General features: G+C 31.4%; 3 protein-coding genes across 4 annotated transcripts; 2 read left to right on the forward strand and 1 right to left on the reverse strand.

Annotated features, from left to right (window-relative positions):
• Nucleotides 1-7,161: 7,161 nt before the first annotated feature.
• Nucleotides 7,162-10,658, forward strand: Bma-glt-1 (Uncharacterized protein; the record flags this gene model as incomplete). Its single annotated transcript, XM_001900013.2, has 11 exons — nucleotides 7,162-7,360; nucleotides 7,782-7,870; nucleotides 8,024-8,142; nucleotides 8,551-8,729; nucleotides 8,829-8,955; nucleotides 9,123-9,356; nucleotides 9,462-9,564; nucleotides 9,647-9,738; nucleotides 9,889-10,023; nucleotides 10,335-10,468; nucleotides 10,570-10,658. The coding sequence occupies 11 exons, from the start codon at nucleotides 7,162-7,164 to the stop codon at nucleotides 10,656-10,658; spliced, it is 1,500 nt and encodes a 499-aa protein (XP_001900048.1).
• A 1,278-nt stretch (nucleotides 10,659-11,936) lies between these two features.
• Nucleotides 11,937-14,019, reverse strand: Bma-rol-8.2 (Uncharacterized protein; the record flags this gene model as incomplete). The annotated part of the gene is made up of 5 exons (XM_001900014.2): nucleotides 11,937-11,962; nucleotides 12,155-12,455; nucleotides 12,574-12,831; nucleotides 13,284-13,520; nucleotides 13,849-14,019. The coding sequence occupies 5 exons, from the start codon at nucleotides 14,017-14,019 to the stop codon at nucleotides 11,937-11,939; spliced, it is 993 nt and encodes a 330-aa protein (XP_001900049.2).
• A 1,804-nt stretch (nucleotides 14,020-15,823) lies between these two features.
• Nucleotides 15,824-18,413, forward strand: Bma-rol-8.1 (Uncharacterized protein; the record flags this gene model as incomplete). Of its 2 annotated transcripts, XM_043078699.1 has the most annotated exons (6): nucleotides 15,824-15,861; nucleotides 16,699-16,894; nucleotides 17,275-17,457; nucleotides 17,577-17,816; nucleotides 17,973-18,273; nucleotides 18,388-18,413. In XM_043078699.1, 6 exons carry the CDS (start codon nucleotides 15,824-15,826, stop codon nucleotides 18,411-18,413), a joined length of 984 nt encoding a protein of 327 aa, XP_042934633.1. The 2 variants fall into 2 exon arrangements, with proteins under 2 accessions (XP_042934633.1, XP_001900050.2); XM_001900015.2 differs by lacking the exon at nucleotides 15,824-15,861 and having other exon boundaries at nucleotides 16,712-16,894.
• Nucleotides 18,414-18,512: the final 99 nt, after the last annotated feature.

An 18,512-nucleotide genomic window follows, 5' to 3' on the forward strand; every position in this document is an offset into this window, starting at 1 on the left:
TTGTTTATTAGAACCAAACAACCATTTTCATTATTTTTAAACTTTATGGTAAGGCAAAATATTTGTTTCGAAAGAAGTTGATGAAGCTCACTGTTAAGCCATTCTGCTCAATCTAACCTAATTAATGTTTTATTAGTGTTACAGGTGAAATTAACAGATTGACGAATGTTAATCTTTTTCGCTCTTTTCCTAAAAAAAAAAAAATGATTCAGTTATTGGGTAACCTTACCACTACAATTTTAATAGTAGTGAAACGAAGTACAAATTTAAAACTCTTTACAATGGCATTTTTCAAATTTCGAACTGCATTGCTGCTTTCCTAAATTATTATTTAAAAAAAACGGTGTGTAAAAGTTGTCATTTAAGGTAAGGAAGTTACTGAAAAAAGTTGAAATAATTTCACATGTCATTGTTAATTGGTTAAAATCTATCAGAATTGTATGATCAAGGGCGTAGCGATGTTTTCAGAACCTTGGTAATGTCCTATTTCGATAATTCAATTATTAGCATGAAGTCTACTGATTCTGATCTTTACTCTCTTTAATACCTGGTTTCTTCTTTTGCTTCAGATTCGAATTTTTAATTAATTTTTTTCCACTTATCTATAAACAGTTTTTTATATCCTCTTTCTAATTACAAAATTTTAAACTTACAGATAATAAAACTTCACTTCGTCTCTGCCTTAGAAAAAATTATAGAGGTTTTGCTAACTATTCTGGAAATTAAAATGACATTAAGTTTGACACGAAACATTTTATCCATATTAATAATTCATTTATTTTTTCAAAATTCGATTTTCGAATGAATTGCAAGGAATTTACATGAATCAAATCGTTTACATCGTTCAATATCATTTTTTTATGATAGAATAACTTTCTTAAGATATCTCTCATCTTGAACTTATGAATTTCATTTGAAAAAGTGAAACTGATTAAAGAAGGTAAAGAAAACGGATTTGTTCATTTCCAACCTTTCATACTTTTTATTGAACCTAAAATATTGTTAAGCTAACTCTATCGGATGTTTCTGAAATGTTTAGACCCAAAGTGAGAATCACTTCTCTTTCCATCCTTTCTTTTTATCTTGGAAATTATCCCTAAGTTTTGCTCTTATTTATTCATTTTGCAGTTTACTGCTTACTGGATGATTGGTCGTCTGAGCAATGAAAATTTCTGCTTCAGAGTTACATGTCCTAAGGCTTATTATAGAAGTGAATTTAGGAGAGAAAAAAAAAAGAAAGTAGCTGCTCACTTCTTTCCCCTCATTCATCCTTTACTGCGACAATTAATTTTCAGATCTGATGAATCGGTGTGAAATATTAAATTGTAAAAACCTATCCCTGATTTTCCTTCTAATTTTTACTTTTTAACATAAGAATTGATTTTAATATTAATTATTTGTAATACTAGCAAAGTTTATCGATTGTTAAGCGTTCTTTCCCCATTCAAAAGCGAGCGCAATTGGCAGGATTTTAAGTGTAAATACTTCATTGAAAGATACACTAATCCTTATAAACAATACTTGTTAAGAAACAAGAAAAAAATATTTTTGTTTAGTTGAATAACAAAGATTGTAGATTGCATCTGTTTGGTACAAATACATATTACTTCTCTAAAATTTTAAATGATTTGAAAAAATATACTACTCCATCATCAAATCATTCATGATGTAATATTTTCTGTATTTGATAATCAGATATGAAGTTAGTCTAGTGGAAACAGCTGTAGCTTTTTTGTTAGATAAGTTTTGTTGTTGAAATCTCATTTAAGTTTTATCTTAAACTTATTTAATTTACTTATTTACTTTATTTAAATCTCTTTTGGTTAGGATATCTATATGATGTCTTGTTATGCTTAAGTGCATGACGAGAATTGAAATAATTAACTATAAAGAACATTTGAAACTAATTCAAATTAAAAGTCTATTTCAAACAAAAGAAACTGAGGGTACATAAGTAGTTGTGTAAGTTCGGATGAATAATTATAAATGAATTATTGACATGACGGGCAAGCAAGATGTAAGTCGATCTTGTTTATAAGTAGCGAATACGAAAAACAAGACCTATCTTCGTATCTTTCGTCAACCCGTTATTTCTCTTTGTTTATCATCAATCACACTTGATTTTCTGGATCTAGACTGAACTTTTCTGAACTTATTTAAGTGATGAATAAATACAGGTGAGCAAATAGAGAGAATGAGATCTGCTAGTATTCAATAATTGTGTTGATTATGTCGGTGTTAAGATAACATAAATTCAAATTCACACTGACAGGTAGTAGCTGTGTGTATGTGTCTGTGTATGTGTGTGTACGTGTCTGTATGTCTGTGCTAGTCTATCTGAGTATTAGACCAAGGCGACATAACACAAATAGTCAGTTGGAGATTTTTTTCATCGATATACCCTCGAAAACTTTTGCTAACTTCAATTTTAACTTATACCCATTGCCGCTGTTTCAACTTCTTCCTTCCTTGCTCATATCGCTGACTTTTCATTTTAATTATCTTCCATTTTCGCTTTGAAACAAACTCTTTCTTACGCTTAGGATCATTTAACTTACTTTACTTTTTAACTGCATCTAAACAGAGAGGGACTTTCAGTACTGCAATCACGTGACGTACGAGCATTTGCGAGAGATAAAATTAGGCTCGTTATTTTCCACACGCTATAAAATGTTCAGCGAGTGCATTGACACATACTCTTTAAAAAGAACATAGTGAGGAATTTTTAAATTGGCAAAATAAGGGTTATCACTATAAAGTTGTGAGGTAAGTTCTTAACTTAGCGTACACTCAGGCTGATAAATTAGGTTTAAAGTCAAGAAGTAGTGAAGGCGCAATGGGCAGTGAATCATGCCCATTGCGCTTTCAAATATTCGTGAATAACTCTATGTGAGAAAGAATTTGAAATTTTCTCTCCTCATCCAAGAAGCAATTGAAGAGCAATGTAATGTTGTCAATTGTGAAAAAATCACTTTGAAGTGGCATGATTATTCTCGAGAGCAAAGAGAAGGACAGCAACGGTGACTGTATCTTCGCCTACGAAGTTCTTATTTAATTCTTACATAAATCCTCAAAAGTCACATTTTTGAACTAGATTAGTCTACTTATAAATAGTTAACAAAGAACATCACTTTCTTAGTAGCAAATTGTGACTGGTTTAAATTGAACTTGAAATTCAGTTTATAAAATTCAAACTAATTTCAAAACAAAAATCATCTTAAATAATTCTGAATCAGTCTTTCTAGCAAACAGCTGAGTGTTTGTGGATTGCAAAATTTAATCTTCTACCAAAAAATGTCTCATAATTCTGTAAGTAATGTATCGAAGAGCGCTCACAGTGAAGAACTTGTTTTAGGGTGCATCGATGGATGATTTATAAAAGAAAACGATAAATGCATTGCTCTCGTAGACAGCAACGACGTTAAGCCCACTGCAGTACCAACACCGCCCGTTTCTATTCCATTTCAACCGCTCATTTAATCATTTGTCCTTCATGAATTTTTTTTCTTTTTTTGTTTTCCAAATATCTTTCTCTCGTATGTTTTCTTTCATTTTTTGGATTATTTTTCTTTTTACATGATTATATCAAGTGGAATCGTTATTTGAATTTTAAGAAAGAAAAAATATAAAAAGTAAAACATTATGGTTGTATTTTTGCTACCATTTGTGCAAAACAACACTATCACCCTTTGAGTTCAGGCTTAAAGTATTAGAGAAACAGGTGTTTTATTTTAACTAAAATTTTATATTCAAAACATCTTAACCTACCTACCTATTCGTCTTAGTAGATCTTTAATTAACTACTGCATTACCGTTTCACTATCTCCATTACAGTGATTTATTTATTTATTGTGTTTATCAGAAAATGAAGGTAGTGATAACAGTAACATATATTCATGCTATCCGGAAATTAAATCTCAGTTGATTGCCGGCACAGTTAGGCCTTAATTGGCATCACTGTTGTCAAAAGCAAATATTGGAGAGCAAAAAAAAGTAGCCACAAGTGCGTTTGCCGATAGACCGCTCATTCGTCTCACTCTAGCAAAAAGTCAAATCTATTGCTCTCAACGAATTTATCCTATATTGTCATCAAACTAACTAATCTGTTTATTTAAAGACGATCACTGAATGATACGTCACAAAAGTACAACAACATTTGCCAGTTTTTGAACTGATTAAGGAATAATTCAAATTTCCACTTGCTGACTTATTCATGTTTTTTAAAAAAGAGATATTAAGGCAACAGCAAGTGAGAAGGAATGAGAGCAATGATTGGATATTGAGAACATAATGAAAGTATCAAATTGAAGAATTATCAAGTTTGAAAGCTATTCATTTATGTGATCGCATGAGAATGCTTCATGCCAATGTACAGATAAAATTTCTCATCGAAACCAATAACCAATGATGACATAATTTTTTTGTGCTTCAATAAATTTTTGGCCAAATATATTAATTATACTAGACCAATAAGAAATCATTGGATTCTCATGTGCTAATTGTTTGGGCTATTAAAAAATCCTAACATTCTCATAAGCTAATTGTACAAAGCCACTAAAAAAACCATCATATTCCTCAAAAGCTTTTCTTCAAAAATGCTTTCATGCTTGATGCAAAATAATAAAGTTTTTAAGACCTGAAAATTTGCTTTCTTTTCCCTCTTAGTCGCCGCACTTTTCTTCACAATTCATTATCTTAATTCAAATATAGAAATGATATGTTGTCTAAAAATTTTTTATGAAATATTCAGTTAATCTTGATTTACAGTCTTTTGTTAAAAGGGTGAAAGGTATATCTTTCTTTAAAAAATTGTCTTTTCAAGAAATTATAACTATTTCAATCTTATGCACCATATCTACATATCTATACTTATAAATTATTATCGTTGGTTGAGACTGATAGTTCATTATTATTTTTAATAATTTAATATTACACCACCAATGTCATATTAATTACACGGTATTTGCATACTCTTTCTGATCACTTCGTAAACAAATCTGTTGTTAAAAGCTTTAAAAACAAGAAAAAAAAAAAAACAAAAACAAAAAAAAAAAACAATTTATCATTCGAAAGTTTGATCTGAACCAGTGATAAGAGTGATGATGCGTACAGAATAATCATTGATAAATACACAAAAACTATTTTTCTGCCTATGAGCAAATTTGTTTTTACGAACAAAATACGAGACAAATTTTCCTATTTTTGAATTTAATGTTATAAAATTAAGTTAATCATGCCATTTTTATTCATCCTTTTTTCCTTGTTACTTACTTTATAGTTTCATAATAAGTTTTAGCAATTTAATTTTAATCGCAATAACTGATAACTGATATCATAATTTTCTAATTATTTCCACACGTCACTTTTTAAATGAATGTCAATCAGTTTCTGCTCAGTGCAAACAATCATAAAATTTAAACTGAGTCAAAAGTACTCTTTCTTGGTATTTTTTTATAAAGTAATCAAAATATTTTTTTTGTAGTCTTTCACTCTTTTTTAAAATTGATAAGAAGCATGTTAGTTTCATCGTATGATATGATCTTGCAAAATGAATGAATTATCACACGAACGACAACTTATGGTTTTCATTTCACACTTAATAATTTGTAATATTTTTCATTGCAATTGCTGTTTCATTACTTATTATCAGTTAGCATTTAAATATAAATGAATCTATTCACTTTCTCGATATGCATTTAATACTTCATTACATATTTTTATTTTATACTTTATATTTCAATGCATAATAACTTTTCTTTGATCTGAATGAAATCAGCAGCAGTTATTTGCTATTTTTATTTTGTTTTCATTGAAACACATTACTTCACTTTTTTAAACTCTTCAATTGAATTATTATTTTCTATATTAATATTGTCATGTTTTTATGTAAAGCAAATTGCTGCTTTGTTCATTGGGTATGGCTGAAATTTGATTTATTCATCAGATTTCCATTTCCGCTAAATTACGATACTTGAGGTAATTCCATTAATATTTTAGCTATTTGACTACAAATTGTTACTCGGTTAATTTCCTTTAATGTGTCTACAGCGTCTATCTAGATACCCAACTTAGTTTACAGTGGTTTTTAATAGAAGTTGAAATTTTTAAAATTATCAAATAAGTAAACAGTTATGCTTAGGGCGGTTTTTGTTTACTTTATGGTCGAATTGCTGGTGACATAATTTGTACGTTGTATTTCCTAAGATTTTGATGTTTGCATTCGATGTTTGATAAAATGATATGACACAGAAACAAAGTGAAAATTGAAATTGCAATTGAATTAGCAGTTTCCAGAAAAACTACAATGATTCAATGATAGCATTAGTGAATACTGCCCAAACAACCTGCAACAATTTTCGTTGTATCCATTAGGAAGCTTAATATTATTTTGCAAGCATTCTGCCACTGACGCTTATTTAATACAAAAAGAAAAAAAAAAACATACCGAAAATGTTAATTATTGGAATTGCTTTTTCATTATCGACTCAACTTATCAAATTACGCTACTCATTTCGCATTCGTTAGCACTATTCTTCAAACATCCTTGTACATATTGAATTTCACAGCACAGCGTTTCATGCAAAAGCATAAAATATTTCTTTTTTTTTTAAATTTCACAAAAGAAAAAGAATTCTTTTTGCCAGTGCTTTACCAGCACTGAAACAGAAATAGTAATGTATTGTGTCATGTATCAAATATCAAAATTCGTTATCACAAGAGCTGTTATTCGTTTTATCTTTCCATTAAAATCTACCGAATACCATTCAATGACAATAATTCATTTCATACGAATCAAATATTATCGTGTTTGTTATGAAAATGCTTCTGAAATTATATCCATTTTTCTCAAATAGTTTCATTATTAATTATCATATTACTATTACTTTATTACAAATACCTTTATTATTGTTGTCATTTATTATTATTAATATCATTATTTATTATTATTATGTTACTACTATCTTTCATGATGATAATTCCATCTAGTTTCGTATTTCATAAATTTGAATTCTGAACTAGCTCTGGTTGTGATAATTTCCCTTGCATATGATATCAATAATTATTTAGTTTTTCTCATGCTATCCACAATATTTAGAGAGTTGATTCATTCCGAGTTTTATATGTTCAGTTGATCTGATCTGACCTAATATTTTTTAGAAAATGGCAAGTTGGTTCAGGCGGAATCTGTTGTTGGTATTAACGATCGCTTCTGTATTGTTGGGTATTCTATTGGGCTTTATTGGTCGACTATTTAATTTGACACTCCAATCTATAGTACTGGTCAGCTTTCCGGGAGAAATATTGATGCGTATGTTGAAACTAATGATTCTACCCCTTATTATCAGTTCGCTTATTTCAGGTAATATCATTTAATACAAATAAAATAATATTAGTTTCATATCAGTTTAATAGAAAAGTAGAAGCAAGTAATTTCTTTTTAAATGCTCATTATTTGCCAATATTAATCTCAAATCCAATTTAAAATCAAATTCAAATTTGTATATCACTGCTAACTACTGTTAGTCCTATTTTTTTTAAAAAACTATTGCGGTATTTTGTTATACTTTTTCATTCTAATTAAAAGAATGAATTTCTTTTCAATTTCAAATTTCTTTAATAATGTTATAACAGTTTTTTTGATCTTGATCCTAAAAATATTGGTAAATTTAATTATCAGCAGAACTAAATTAGTGGTTTCCAAATTCGCTATGAGTCACTGTACATGTAACACTAATACTTTGTATTTTCATGTAATAATCCTTTAAAAAAATAAATTTTAGGATTAGCTCAATTGGATGCGAAACAATCTGGTCGTTTGGGTTTCCTCGCAATATTTTACTATTTCGCTACAACTGTTATTGCTGTTGTCGTTAGTTTTCAAAATAAACAAATATTTCTAATGAATAAATCTCACTTTGCACATTTTCTGTGGGAGAGAGAGAGAGAACTTTAAGGTTTTTGATGAACAAAATTAGAAGCGATATTATGTAAAAAAAATTGGGTATTTAAATTGCTACTTTAGACGGGCATATTTCTGGTACTAACAATACATCCCGGTGATCCAACAATCAAACACGATATTGGTGAAGGTACAGAAGCAAAAACAGTCAGTACGCTCGAAACATTCCTCGATTTATTGAGGTAACTTAAAGAACCCCTCTTTGAAAAAAGATGGGTCTGTGGATCAAGTTTGCGTGCAAATCAAGAAGCCAGGTAATTCCGGAAGTCGAGAAGTGCTCTCCAGAATATATAGAGTGATCGGAAAATTAGGAAGGAGAGAAAGCAATGTTCTGCTTGCGCATTTTGGTCAAAGTTCAACTAAATTCAGAAACGTGTAATTGGACAGTCGAGAACAAACTTACGTAAACTAAGTTCGACTTTTTGCAACGATTGAAGCAGAAACATTAATTTAATTCTCACAAAAGTGGATGATTTCAACAATAATACTTTCGTGGTATTTTTTGGCGTTTCCGAAGAATTTAGTTAGAGAAGAATTGTATTAGAACTAAGTCTTTCTTGTATATTCTTTAAACAATCTTATTCATTTAGGAATACATTTCCGGAAAATATTGTACAAGCTACATTTCAACAAGTACAGACCAAATATATCTCGGTGAAACCAAAAATTATTAAAAAGAACAGTTCCGAAATTTTGCAAGCAATCGCAAATGGTTCTCTTGCCGTCATGAAGCCATCAGTTGAATATACCGCCGGTATGAATGTTCTTGGTAAGTACTTTTCATTTTATATAGTTGAATTCAATTTGAACTGATGAGTAAAAACGAAGAAGTGATGAAGCATTGTTACAAGTATCATCTTCGTTGCAGGTGTAATAGTATTTTGCATTTCGTTTGGAATAGTATTGAGTCAACTTGGCGAGCAAGCTCAAACCATGGTTGATTTCTTTTCTATAATGGATCAAGTGATTATGAAACTTGTGATGCTTATCATGTGGTACACATTCAATTTTACTTTTGTGAAAGAAGTTAAATGAAAATTACTTAGACATCTCATCAGTATATGAATAGAACACTTACTAAATTGTGGCAATTTGATTTTAAAAATACTATCAATTGATTGGAAGATATTTAAGTAGTTATATCCAAAAATATTTACTTAAGGTATTCACCAGTTGGAATTATGTGTTTGATAACTGGGAAAATTTTGGAAATTGATGATCTGGCGAATATGGCTCGAATGCTGGCAATGTATGTGTTGACGGTATTGGTAGGACTAATCGTCCATGCTTTGATCAGTCTACCAGTGTTATTCTTCATTTGTACCAGGAAGAATCCATTTACTTATATGCGGGGTTTATTACAGGCATGGGTTACCGCCCTTGGAACTGCTTCAAGGTTTCATATTTCATTGAATTTTTGTTTCTTACTTTACTATAAAAATTCGTAATGAGAATGTTAAGGGTTTTTGTTTTTCGTTTCTGTTTAATGGTTTCATTTTAGTTCGGCAACTCTTCCTATTACATTCAAATGCTTGGAAGAAAATTTGGGAATTGATCGACGAGTCACTCGATTTGTGCTACCCGTTGGAGCGACCATCAATATGGTTCCTTGTTTTTCTTTCATGGATTTCTTACCTCCTACGATTTTGATTTTTTTTAATTTCTGATGATAAAGTTGTTTTTTAGGATGGTACAGCACTATACGAGGCAGTAGCAGCTATTTTCATAGCCCAAACAAATGGAGTTGATCTATCCTTCGGTCAAGTTATTACTATTAGGTTCTAACTATTATCCTATAAAATTTCTTTTAAGAATTTTGAGACTTCTCAAATTTTGAAACTTTGAATTTTGAAACAAATTGTATGTATTTAATCTATATATTGCCAGTTTCAATCCAAGTTCGAATTTAAAATTGTTGAATATTTCAGCCTAACAGCAACATTAGCATCAATAGGTGCAGCATCAGTTCCATCAGCTGGCTTGGTTACAATGTTAATCGTTTTAACAGCGGTTGGCTTACCTGTGAAGGACGTATCTTTAATTGTAGCCGTCGATTGGCTTTTGTAAGCTTCATAAGTTTTAAATTTCATTTTTGTTTTTTGCTATAATAAAGATGAGAATCTAAACTAAAGTTTGTTTTGCTTTTATAAATTTTTTTCACGTGAGATTTTTGTGAAATGAAAGTGTAATTGTAAAACTAATGAGACCATTTTGCTCGCGCGGTAGTTTTGTCATCATAGCAGATGTCAAGTTATCCAAATTAAACTTTTAATTGACCAACAGAACTATTTTTGAATTAAAAGGTCTCATATACTTGAAACTTTGCTATTAATTACTTTATTAAAAAAAAAAAATAATGTTTGTTTTGCTGAAGGGACCGCATCCGAACGTCAATTAATGTATTAGGTGATGCATTTGGAGCGGGAATTGTCCATCATTTCAGTCGAAAACAGTTAGCGGTAATTGACGCCGAACGCCGATTATCGCATCAGACGCATGATGAACACGGTAATTGCTGTCAAATGCCACCATTGAATGTTTATCATTTTTATGTATGCTTATAATATTCTGATCCTGAAATTATTTAAGTAAGTTTTTCTTTACTTTAGGACAATTGCTGGTAAGTTCAAAACATGGTAATGGTCCAGCATGGACAAAAGATCCGCATGGCTACAGATCGGTGCCAACAGAACAGTAAAAATAAAGCAGTAGAAAGCAAATCTGATTTTACAAGAACTTAATTATAATTTCAAGCATTGTTTCGGTGTATTTATTTTCTAGACGGGATATCCTCGATTTATATATTTGTGTCTACCTACCTTTTGGGTCAGTATTGTAAATAAGTGAGGATGTATTTCTACCCTTTTAGCCGTTTCCTATTTGATATGTAGCAATAACATTACATTATTTATAACATAATATTGATTTGTGAATTTTTTTTATTGCCAGTAAATTGTTTTTGAATGTATTTATTGGTTTTGTCAATTTGCATTATCTTTTCCTTCTGTCTACTCACCAATGTTTTAATTAATCTTTCTTTTAATTAAACTTTTTCAGATTAAAAACTCCTTGTATTCGTCATCATCATGTAAGAATCTATTACCTATTCAGATTTCCATTCTAATTGTGATTGATTTTCTATTTAAATTTACGTCTAACTCTCAATTCTCTGCTGATGAGCAGTTATGGCTTTCGCTATTACAAATATGTAATTCCATTGAACGTATCAGTCATCCGTGTGTTATTTTGATTCTCATTGAGCGTTGTTGAAGGTATCATTTGTCATCGATGTGTTATGTTTATTTCGTTATCATATCTTTCTTCATCTGTCATTGCTTTTCGTTATATTGTATTAGATGAGCAAGGAAAGGTAAAGGATGAGATTTCAGTCCAGGTAAATTGATTTTGAAGAATGAATTAAGGTCTTGCAAAAATTTTACTTCCAAATCTTTATTAATTAATCGAAATGACACAATTCATTAATAGTTGTAATTCTTATCAGTAAAATCATTTTTGCTGTAATTGTTATTGCTTGTAAAACTAAATACTTTCCTTTCTTAACAAAAATAGTACTCGCAGCGAATTTTATAATATTGAAATGCATAACAACGACTAAATTGTGCAAATCAACTAGTAATTTGCATTAAATTATCACTCGATAAAATGAACGCATAACTCTTAAATGTATGAAAAACTCTCAAAGGTTGGATAAAAAACTCAAAACATCTTTTTTGAAATATTTTTTAATCAAACTTTCTAGAGTTTCTTGTACACTTTAAGAGTTAAACTTTAGAATGAAAAAGTAAAAATAAATGATTATGAAAAAGTAAATGATTAAATAATGAGCAATGTGATACTGTCTTCTGGAATAAATACATGAATGAATTAAATAATTCTGAAGTCTAAAGACAGTGCAGAATAGCTCTGATAAACAAATTTTTGTTTAATTCTTGAAACTTCTTTCAGGTTTCAAATTTCAGTATCCTGGTGGTAATCGCGGAGCTGAAAAGATTCGTTGATATTTTAGTGAAGAGAAGGAAAAGATTTGTGCTGATTTTTAGCTACTATTTTTAATTTGCTTCATTTTTGAAAAATTTTCAATTATTCCCAATTATTCCCATTTTTGGAATTCCCAGTGTTATTGATATGAAAAAAGAAATTTACCCTAAACAATCAAAATAGAAAACTGTTTACCAGGACAATGGTCACAACTGCCTCGTTGACCATCTTCACCTGGGGGACCCGCAAATCCACGCAATCCTTGCTTCCCTTCCAATCCATTCTTACCATCATTACCTGGTTCACCAGGTGGACCTGGATAGGAGATGCCATCAACACCAGGTACACCTTTCGGACCTAGATCACCGAACTCACCTCTTGGTCCATCTGGACCAAGAGGTCCTGGTATATGGATTAATCGCCCTGGTACACCACGCGTACCTGGTTTTCCCGGCTGTCCCGGACGACCCTTAGGACCTGCTTGCCCAGCTAACCCCTGAAGCGAAATTTCAATTTTTTCTCCTTTACTAAGTGTACAGCAACTTTAAAATATTTAACTGATGAATAATTACGAATAATATTGACTGTATATTTCAGAGAAATATAAAGCTAACCTCTTCACCGTTTTCGCCATCATTTCCGCGATTGCCAGGTCCTCCTTTAGGACCTGGAGGTCCTTTGGGTCCTATAGGACCAGGATGTCCTCGAGGACCTGGTGGACAAACCATACACAGTTCTTGCTCTTCCATATTCTTGTTTAATAAAAATGAAGAAATTTTCGAGTCTTTCCCTGGTTTTCCGTTTCTACCCGGGTAACCATCCATACCCCTTTTTCCTTTTTCACCTTCTGGACCAGGAGGTCCTGCAGCACCCTGAAACTATTGTGAATATAATTTTTGGAATCATTTGGACTTTTTAGATGAAAATTTAAATATTTTTTTTTTTTAAAGTAATGAGCTATTTATAAAAAATACATTATATATATCTAATGGAAGAAAATTCATTTTAACAAGTTATGCAATCAATGAATGAAATAAATTGAATCTCTAAGAAATTATTTAATTTTTAATATCATTTCTCTTGCATTTTCAAATTATCAAGTTGATCAACGAAGAGATAAATAAAGAGATTAAGTGATTCTATCTCTTTAATTTCAGAATTTCAAGCTGACAATTTTGATAATTTTGGTTTTTTCTGAAACACATCTTAATGATTCATTAAACATTTAGAAATAGTTTGGAGAATTATAAATTAATCATTTTCAGTTACTTCAACCATTTTCTCACTTACCAAAATAAAAAAAAATTGAAACTTAATGATTCACCCTGTGACATGTGCAGCACTGCCCATAGTAATTACCATTTAGCAGCGGATCTATTGGTATTGAACCGTAATTATTGCTACTTTCATCATTGTTGGAACCATCACCATTACCAGTATCTCCGTAAAAACTACCCGACGACATCCATTTACCAAATGACCATTCCCTTTTAATCCGACTAAAAAGCTTCTTGCCAATTTGAAGTGCTGTAATTTCGGACCACATATCACTTGATCGAGACTATAAATATGCTATGAACATTGCTAATGTCAACATCTGTGTCCTTTCTCAGTATTAATTTTTCTAATGTAATTTCAACATTGTTTTAAATCTCCTAAAAACATTTAAAACCTTCTTACTTAGCGCTTCGTCAAGCTTTAAATTTTAGTCGCTAATAATGCTATGGAATTTACTCATTCATATTTTAAGGAATAAAAATGTTTTCTAATTCATGAAATGGTCTCTGTTTTCTCTTCACTTGCCTTAGTCATTAATTTTATACATTTTTTTAGAGCTTTGAGAGAAAATAACTTTGTTACTGAAAATTTTTCATTGATGAAATTTTTACCTTGCAGAAATGAGTCTCAAGCAACAAATGATTTTCTAATTTCTGAATGAAACCATAAAGCATCGGTAAAGTAATAACTGCTGAGATGACGGCAGCCGTTGAAACAACAACCGCAAGGAATGCGATCCGTCGCATCTGACGATATTCGTTATGTTCCAAATCTTTCCGCATCTTCCACGCCATTCAATGAGTAAATCAAGTTTGGCGCAAAGTTTAAGGCTTTGGTTCTGTTCCTGAACGGATGACAATTATTCTATTTTTTCTTCTTCTCAGACAAAATTTCAAAAAGATCTACAAGATCCAGCAGAAATTGCTGAGATTTGAAAATTACCAATATTTGCAAAAAAGGTATAAAAACTACTCAGAAAAAAAAAAATAGAATTGAGAATTACTAATAATAGACATTTACCAAATATGTTATTAGGTTAGATTTTATCAAGGTTTTAAGCATTTTAAACGTGATTGTAATTATTCAGATGAAACTAAAAAGAGATGAAAAAGACAAAGGCGCTTTTGGAAAACTTCACTTTATAAAAATTCTTGCGAAAGCAACCATTTGAAAAAACAATTGGTATGAAAGGAATAACAGTGAAAAACAGTACTGATGCGGAGCACAAGTAGGTGGACATAAGGGTCAACGATACTTTCAGGTCAAATGTTATCTTTTGTTTTTTATTTTATGTTCCTTTTTTTCTTAATTAGAATTTAAATTGTGTCACACAGGTCTCAATTTCGTATCCCACTGCATTAGATCAACTGATCAACCAATGTACGTTCATTCCATCTTCACAAAGTAGAAATTAAGAGTAAGAGAAGACAAATTGCAAGAGCGACCTACTTTGGTACTCTTAAAAAGACAAATGAACAACGTATTTCCATGATATCACTGCACAAATAAACTTTATGATGACACTCACTTATGAGGAGAGTTCCATATTTCAGTTTAATCCTAAACAGTGAATGAACTTAGTTTGATTTAGCTGTTAGTACGGTAAAATCTATTGTAGTTGTAAGAAATATATGTCATAAAGTCTTAAATATCTCACCTATTTCAAAAGTTTTCATCTAATAACAATTTTCAGAAATTCAACGTTATTTGAAGAACTATATTTGGCTTTATGATTGAAACGAAATATGGAGGAGCTTTCAGCAAAATTAATCTTTGTTCATTTCGAAAATTTGAATAAAGTAGCAAATTATTCAAATATTTTAATGCAAAATTTCATTATTATCGAATTTTTTTCAAAAAATCTTTCGTTTTCACATGAGCAAATTGTTGTCTTTGACTGCATTGTAACTAGTACGCTGTCGCCAAAATAATTTCATGACGGTGTCTGTGTTCAAACAATTAAAAATCTTCCAGATCAATGACAAATGCTCACTGTAAATTGATATAAGATCCCATCTACCATCCTCAAAAGAAGCAAATACTTCTTAACTGGCTAATTTCAATGAATATTTAATGAAATTGTTTACTAGTATATCAATTATTTAGAATAACAAGAGGTATAATGAATAATATTCAATGAAAAAACACTGCTCCTCAAAATAAAAAGATCCACTCAAAAATATTACTTAAAATAAAAAGATCAGCGCAGACCTAATTTATTAATATGCTCCATTACAATACAATATCGAGGTCAATAAATCTGGACTTTATTGATATTTCATCACCTGGCTAAACCTGCACCGCTTAGCAACAGTCAACAAGAAGATTATTTCCAAATAAAATCTCGAGGTTCTTTGGATATTTGAATATGTAGAGTTGCTTATTGTCATAGTCCATGACTATATTAAACGTACATACAGCATTCACATTCTTACCAGTTACACATGAAATTTCTCAGATTCTCGTATCACAATCATAGGAACATTTTTGACACTTTTTCTCCAGCATTTCTCATAAACAGATCTCACTAAGTAGGTTTCAGGAATTCTGATGTGTTTTTCTTCTATGATATGATCTGCCTTTTCTATGACCAATGTTCGATGGATTCGATGTCTCAAGTTGAGGTGACATTCACTTCGATAATTTCACTCTCCATTTAATTCAACCTAAACTTTTGATTTCATATCATCTTACCATCTTAGTAAACGGTTTCAATTTGTTGCATTTAGATGTTAAAGAAAATTAATGTATCTTGTGGAGAGGCTCTTCGGAATTCCCAACATATCCATGGGGTGCGATAAAATCTTGTTTCAAATACTATGCGGAGGGTGGGTGTCTTTGATACCATACAATACAATAGGCGAGAGAATAGTAATATAAACCAAATGGAAGAAATGAAATTTGTAACAGAATAAAATGTCCGCTCAGAGGTTAGCAACAGTATCGGATAGTTATCCCAACAAACACAATGGGTAACATTTTGTCATTAAGGAAGTAGAAAGGACGGAAGGTGCTATTAATGACTCCTTTTACTAATTCTAATCTTTTGATATTCTTTCTGATCTGACCTCAATTAATGAATATTTCTTCCCAACATCATACTTTATTTAAATATTATAAATGTTATAACTTGAATTTTTATCCATTTTATTACAACTGAACAAATTAGCTTCATAAACTTGTTTAATCTCGTTCTTTCTATCATCATTCAGTCTTAACTTTTGGCCACATTTGGTCATTCTGGCCTTACTAGATTTGTGTTATTTAAATTTACTGTTAAAATCATTCTGGCCTTACTAGATTTGTGTTATTTAAATTTACTGATAGAATCATTCTACAATTCTTAATATTAAATTAATCTTATTACAGTGTCATTTTCTATGACTGATTTGGATTGGAAAATGAATTTAAATCGAAGCTAAAAAGGTTCAGTTTTGAATTATTTTTATTTTTATTTTCAGATCAAATTTAATTATGTCGATATCGACAAGGTGTAGGAAGGAAGATTTGGAACAGCAATATTTGCGCCGATTAGCAGTTCTTGCATGTGCATTCTCAACAGCAGCCATTATTGCTGCAGTAATTACTCTACCAACACTGCATTCTTATGTACAATCACTTCACAGCCACATCACCGATGAAACAGAATACTGCAAGGTGTGAAATTATTTTTTAAATTTTGCAATAACTGGTAAAAGCACGCCTCCCTACTCCATGTTGCATACAGATCTGTATATTAAGAGTATGCATCAGTAAGAGTTAATACATCTGAATATTTGAAGTTGCTCTCATTCCTCTGCCGTAAGATTCAGGAACAATTCCACGTGTTCGTATTCGTTACCATGCGAGATTATGTTTCAATTACTTAAAACAATCGTGTTAACCGCTTTGCTGACGAATCACTACTTTTAATCTTTTAGCTCTTTTATAATCACTGATTGATTTAACTATAACATATACGTCGAGAAATGTGCACGCTTCTTTGTAAAATTATGCAAAAGCTTGCATTCTGAGTAGTAATGGAATTGGAATTGCAGTCACGATCACGCAATATGCTTGCCGAAATGTCTGGATTACAATTGGCAAGTATGCGACGTTTAAAGCGAGAATGGATGTTTGGTCATTGGGTGCCAACCAATGAAAATAGTAATCAAGAGTATGAACATGCCTCTGCTGCTGTGATCAATGCAGATTTGAATACTTGTTGCACTTGCAATCAGGTTAAGTTAAATTTCATTAAATTACAAAATTCTTAAATCACACGAATTCATACCGACGAAGGAGACAAAATACTAAAAGCTCAAAATGAATTATATTTTATGACATTTTCATAATTTAGGGATCAGCAGGACCTGTCGGACCTGAAGGAGATCCTGGCAATGACGGAAAAGATGGAATCAATGGCAAAGATGGGAAAAATGGTGTTGACGGTCACGTAAAACCAGCAGTGCATGCCGATCTTTGTCTTATTTGTCCTCCAGGACGTCCTGGTATGTCTGGTAGCATGGGGCCAAAAGGTCCACCAGGACCAAAAGGTACATCAGGAGATCTACCCAAAGATGGAGTACGCGGTGAAACGGTACCAATAATAAACTTCCTTTTTCATGAAATGTGATCAATCTATGAAACGTTACAAAAAAAAAAAAAAAAAATATTGTTGCCAAGAAATCATACCAGTTAAATAATTTCAAATTTCTTATCATATCGATTGTTACATCTAAGTGCTGCTTTTTAGGGAACGGTAGGACAACCTGGAGCAATCGGAAAGCCTGGAAGAACTGGACCACCCGGAACTCGAGGAGCGCCGGGTCGTATCATCTACATGACTGGTTCACAAGGACCACCTGGTCTTCAAGGTCCACAAGGGCCACCTGGTCCTAAAGGTATTTCCGGACCAGATGGACAATCCTTTCCGGGACCTCCTGGACTGCCTGGAGAAACGGGACAACCAGGTCCAGAAGGACGGCCTGGAAGAATAGGTCAACGTGGTACCCCAGGCGAACTTGGAGAACGCGGTACATGTAGACACTGTCCAAGTAAGTTTCACCTCATTTGATTTTCTTTAGCGTTTAGTCTTTTTAAATTACCAAAATTTTGTATCATCACAACTGAAAACTTCTGTAAGTAATAAATGAATTCTGTACTTTTAGTTCCAAGGATGCCTTCTGGATTCTAAATGTACCGAAGCTGTAATCAGCGTCATCGTTGCCAAACCAATGGCTGAAATACTCCAACATATTCCTTCTTCTGTAAATATTGTTGGTTTCTCGTGTTA

Source organism: Brugia malayi (genome assembly GCF_000002995.4).
Source record: "Brugia malayi strain FR3 genome assembly, contig: Bm_v4_Chr2_contig_001, whole genome shotgun sequence".
In the NCBI taxonomy this organism is placed as follows: Eukaryota; Metazoa; Nematoda; class Chromadorea; order Rhabditida; family Onchocercidae; genus Brugia; species Brugia malayi.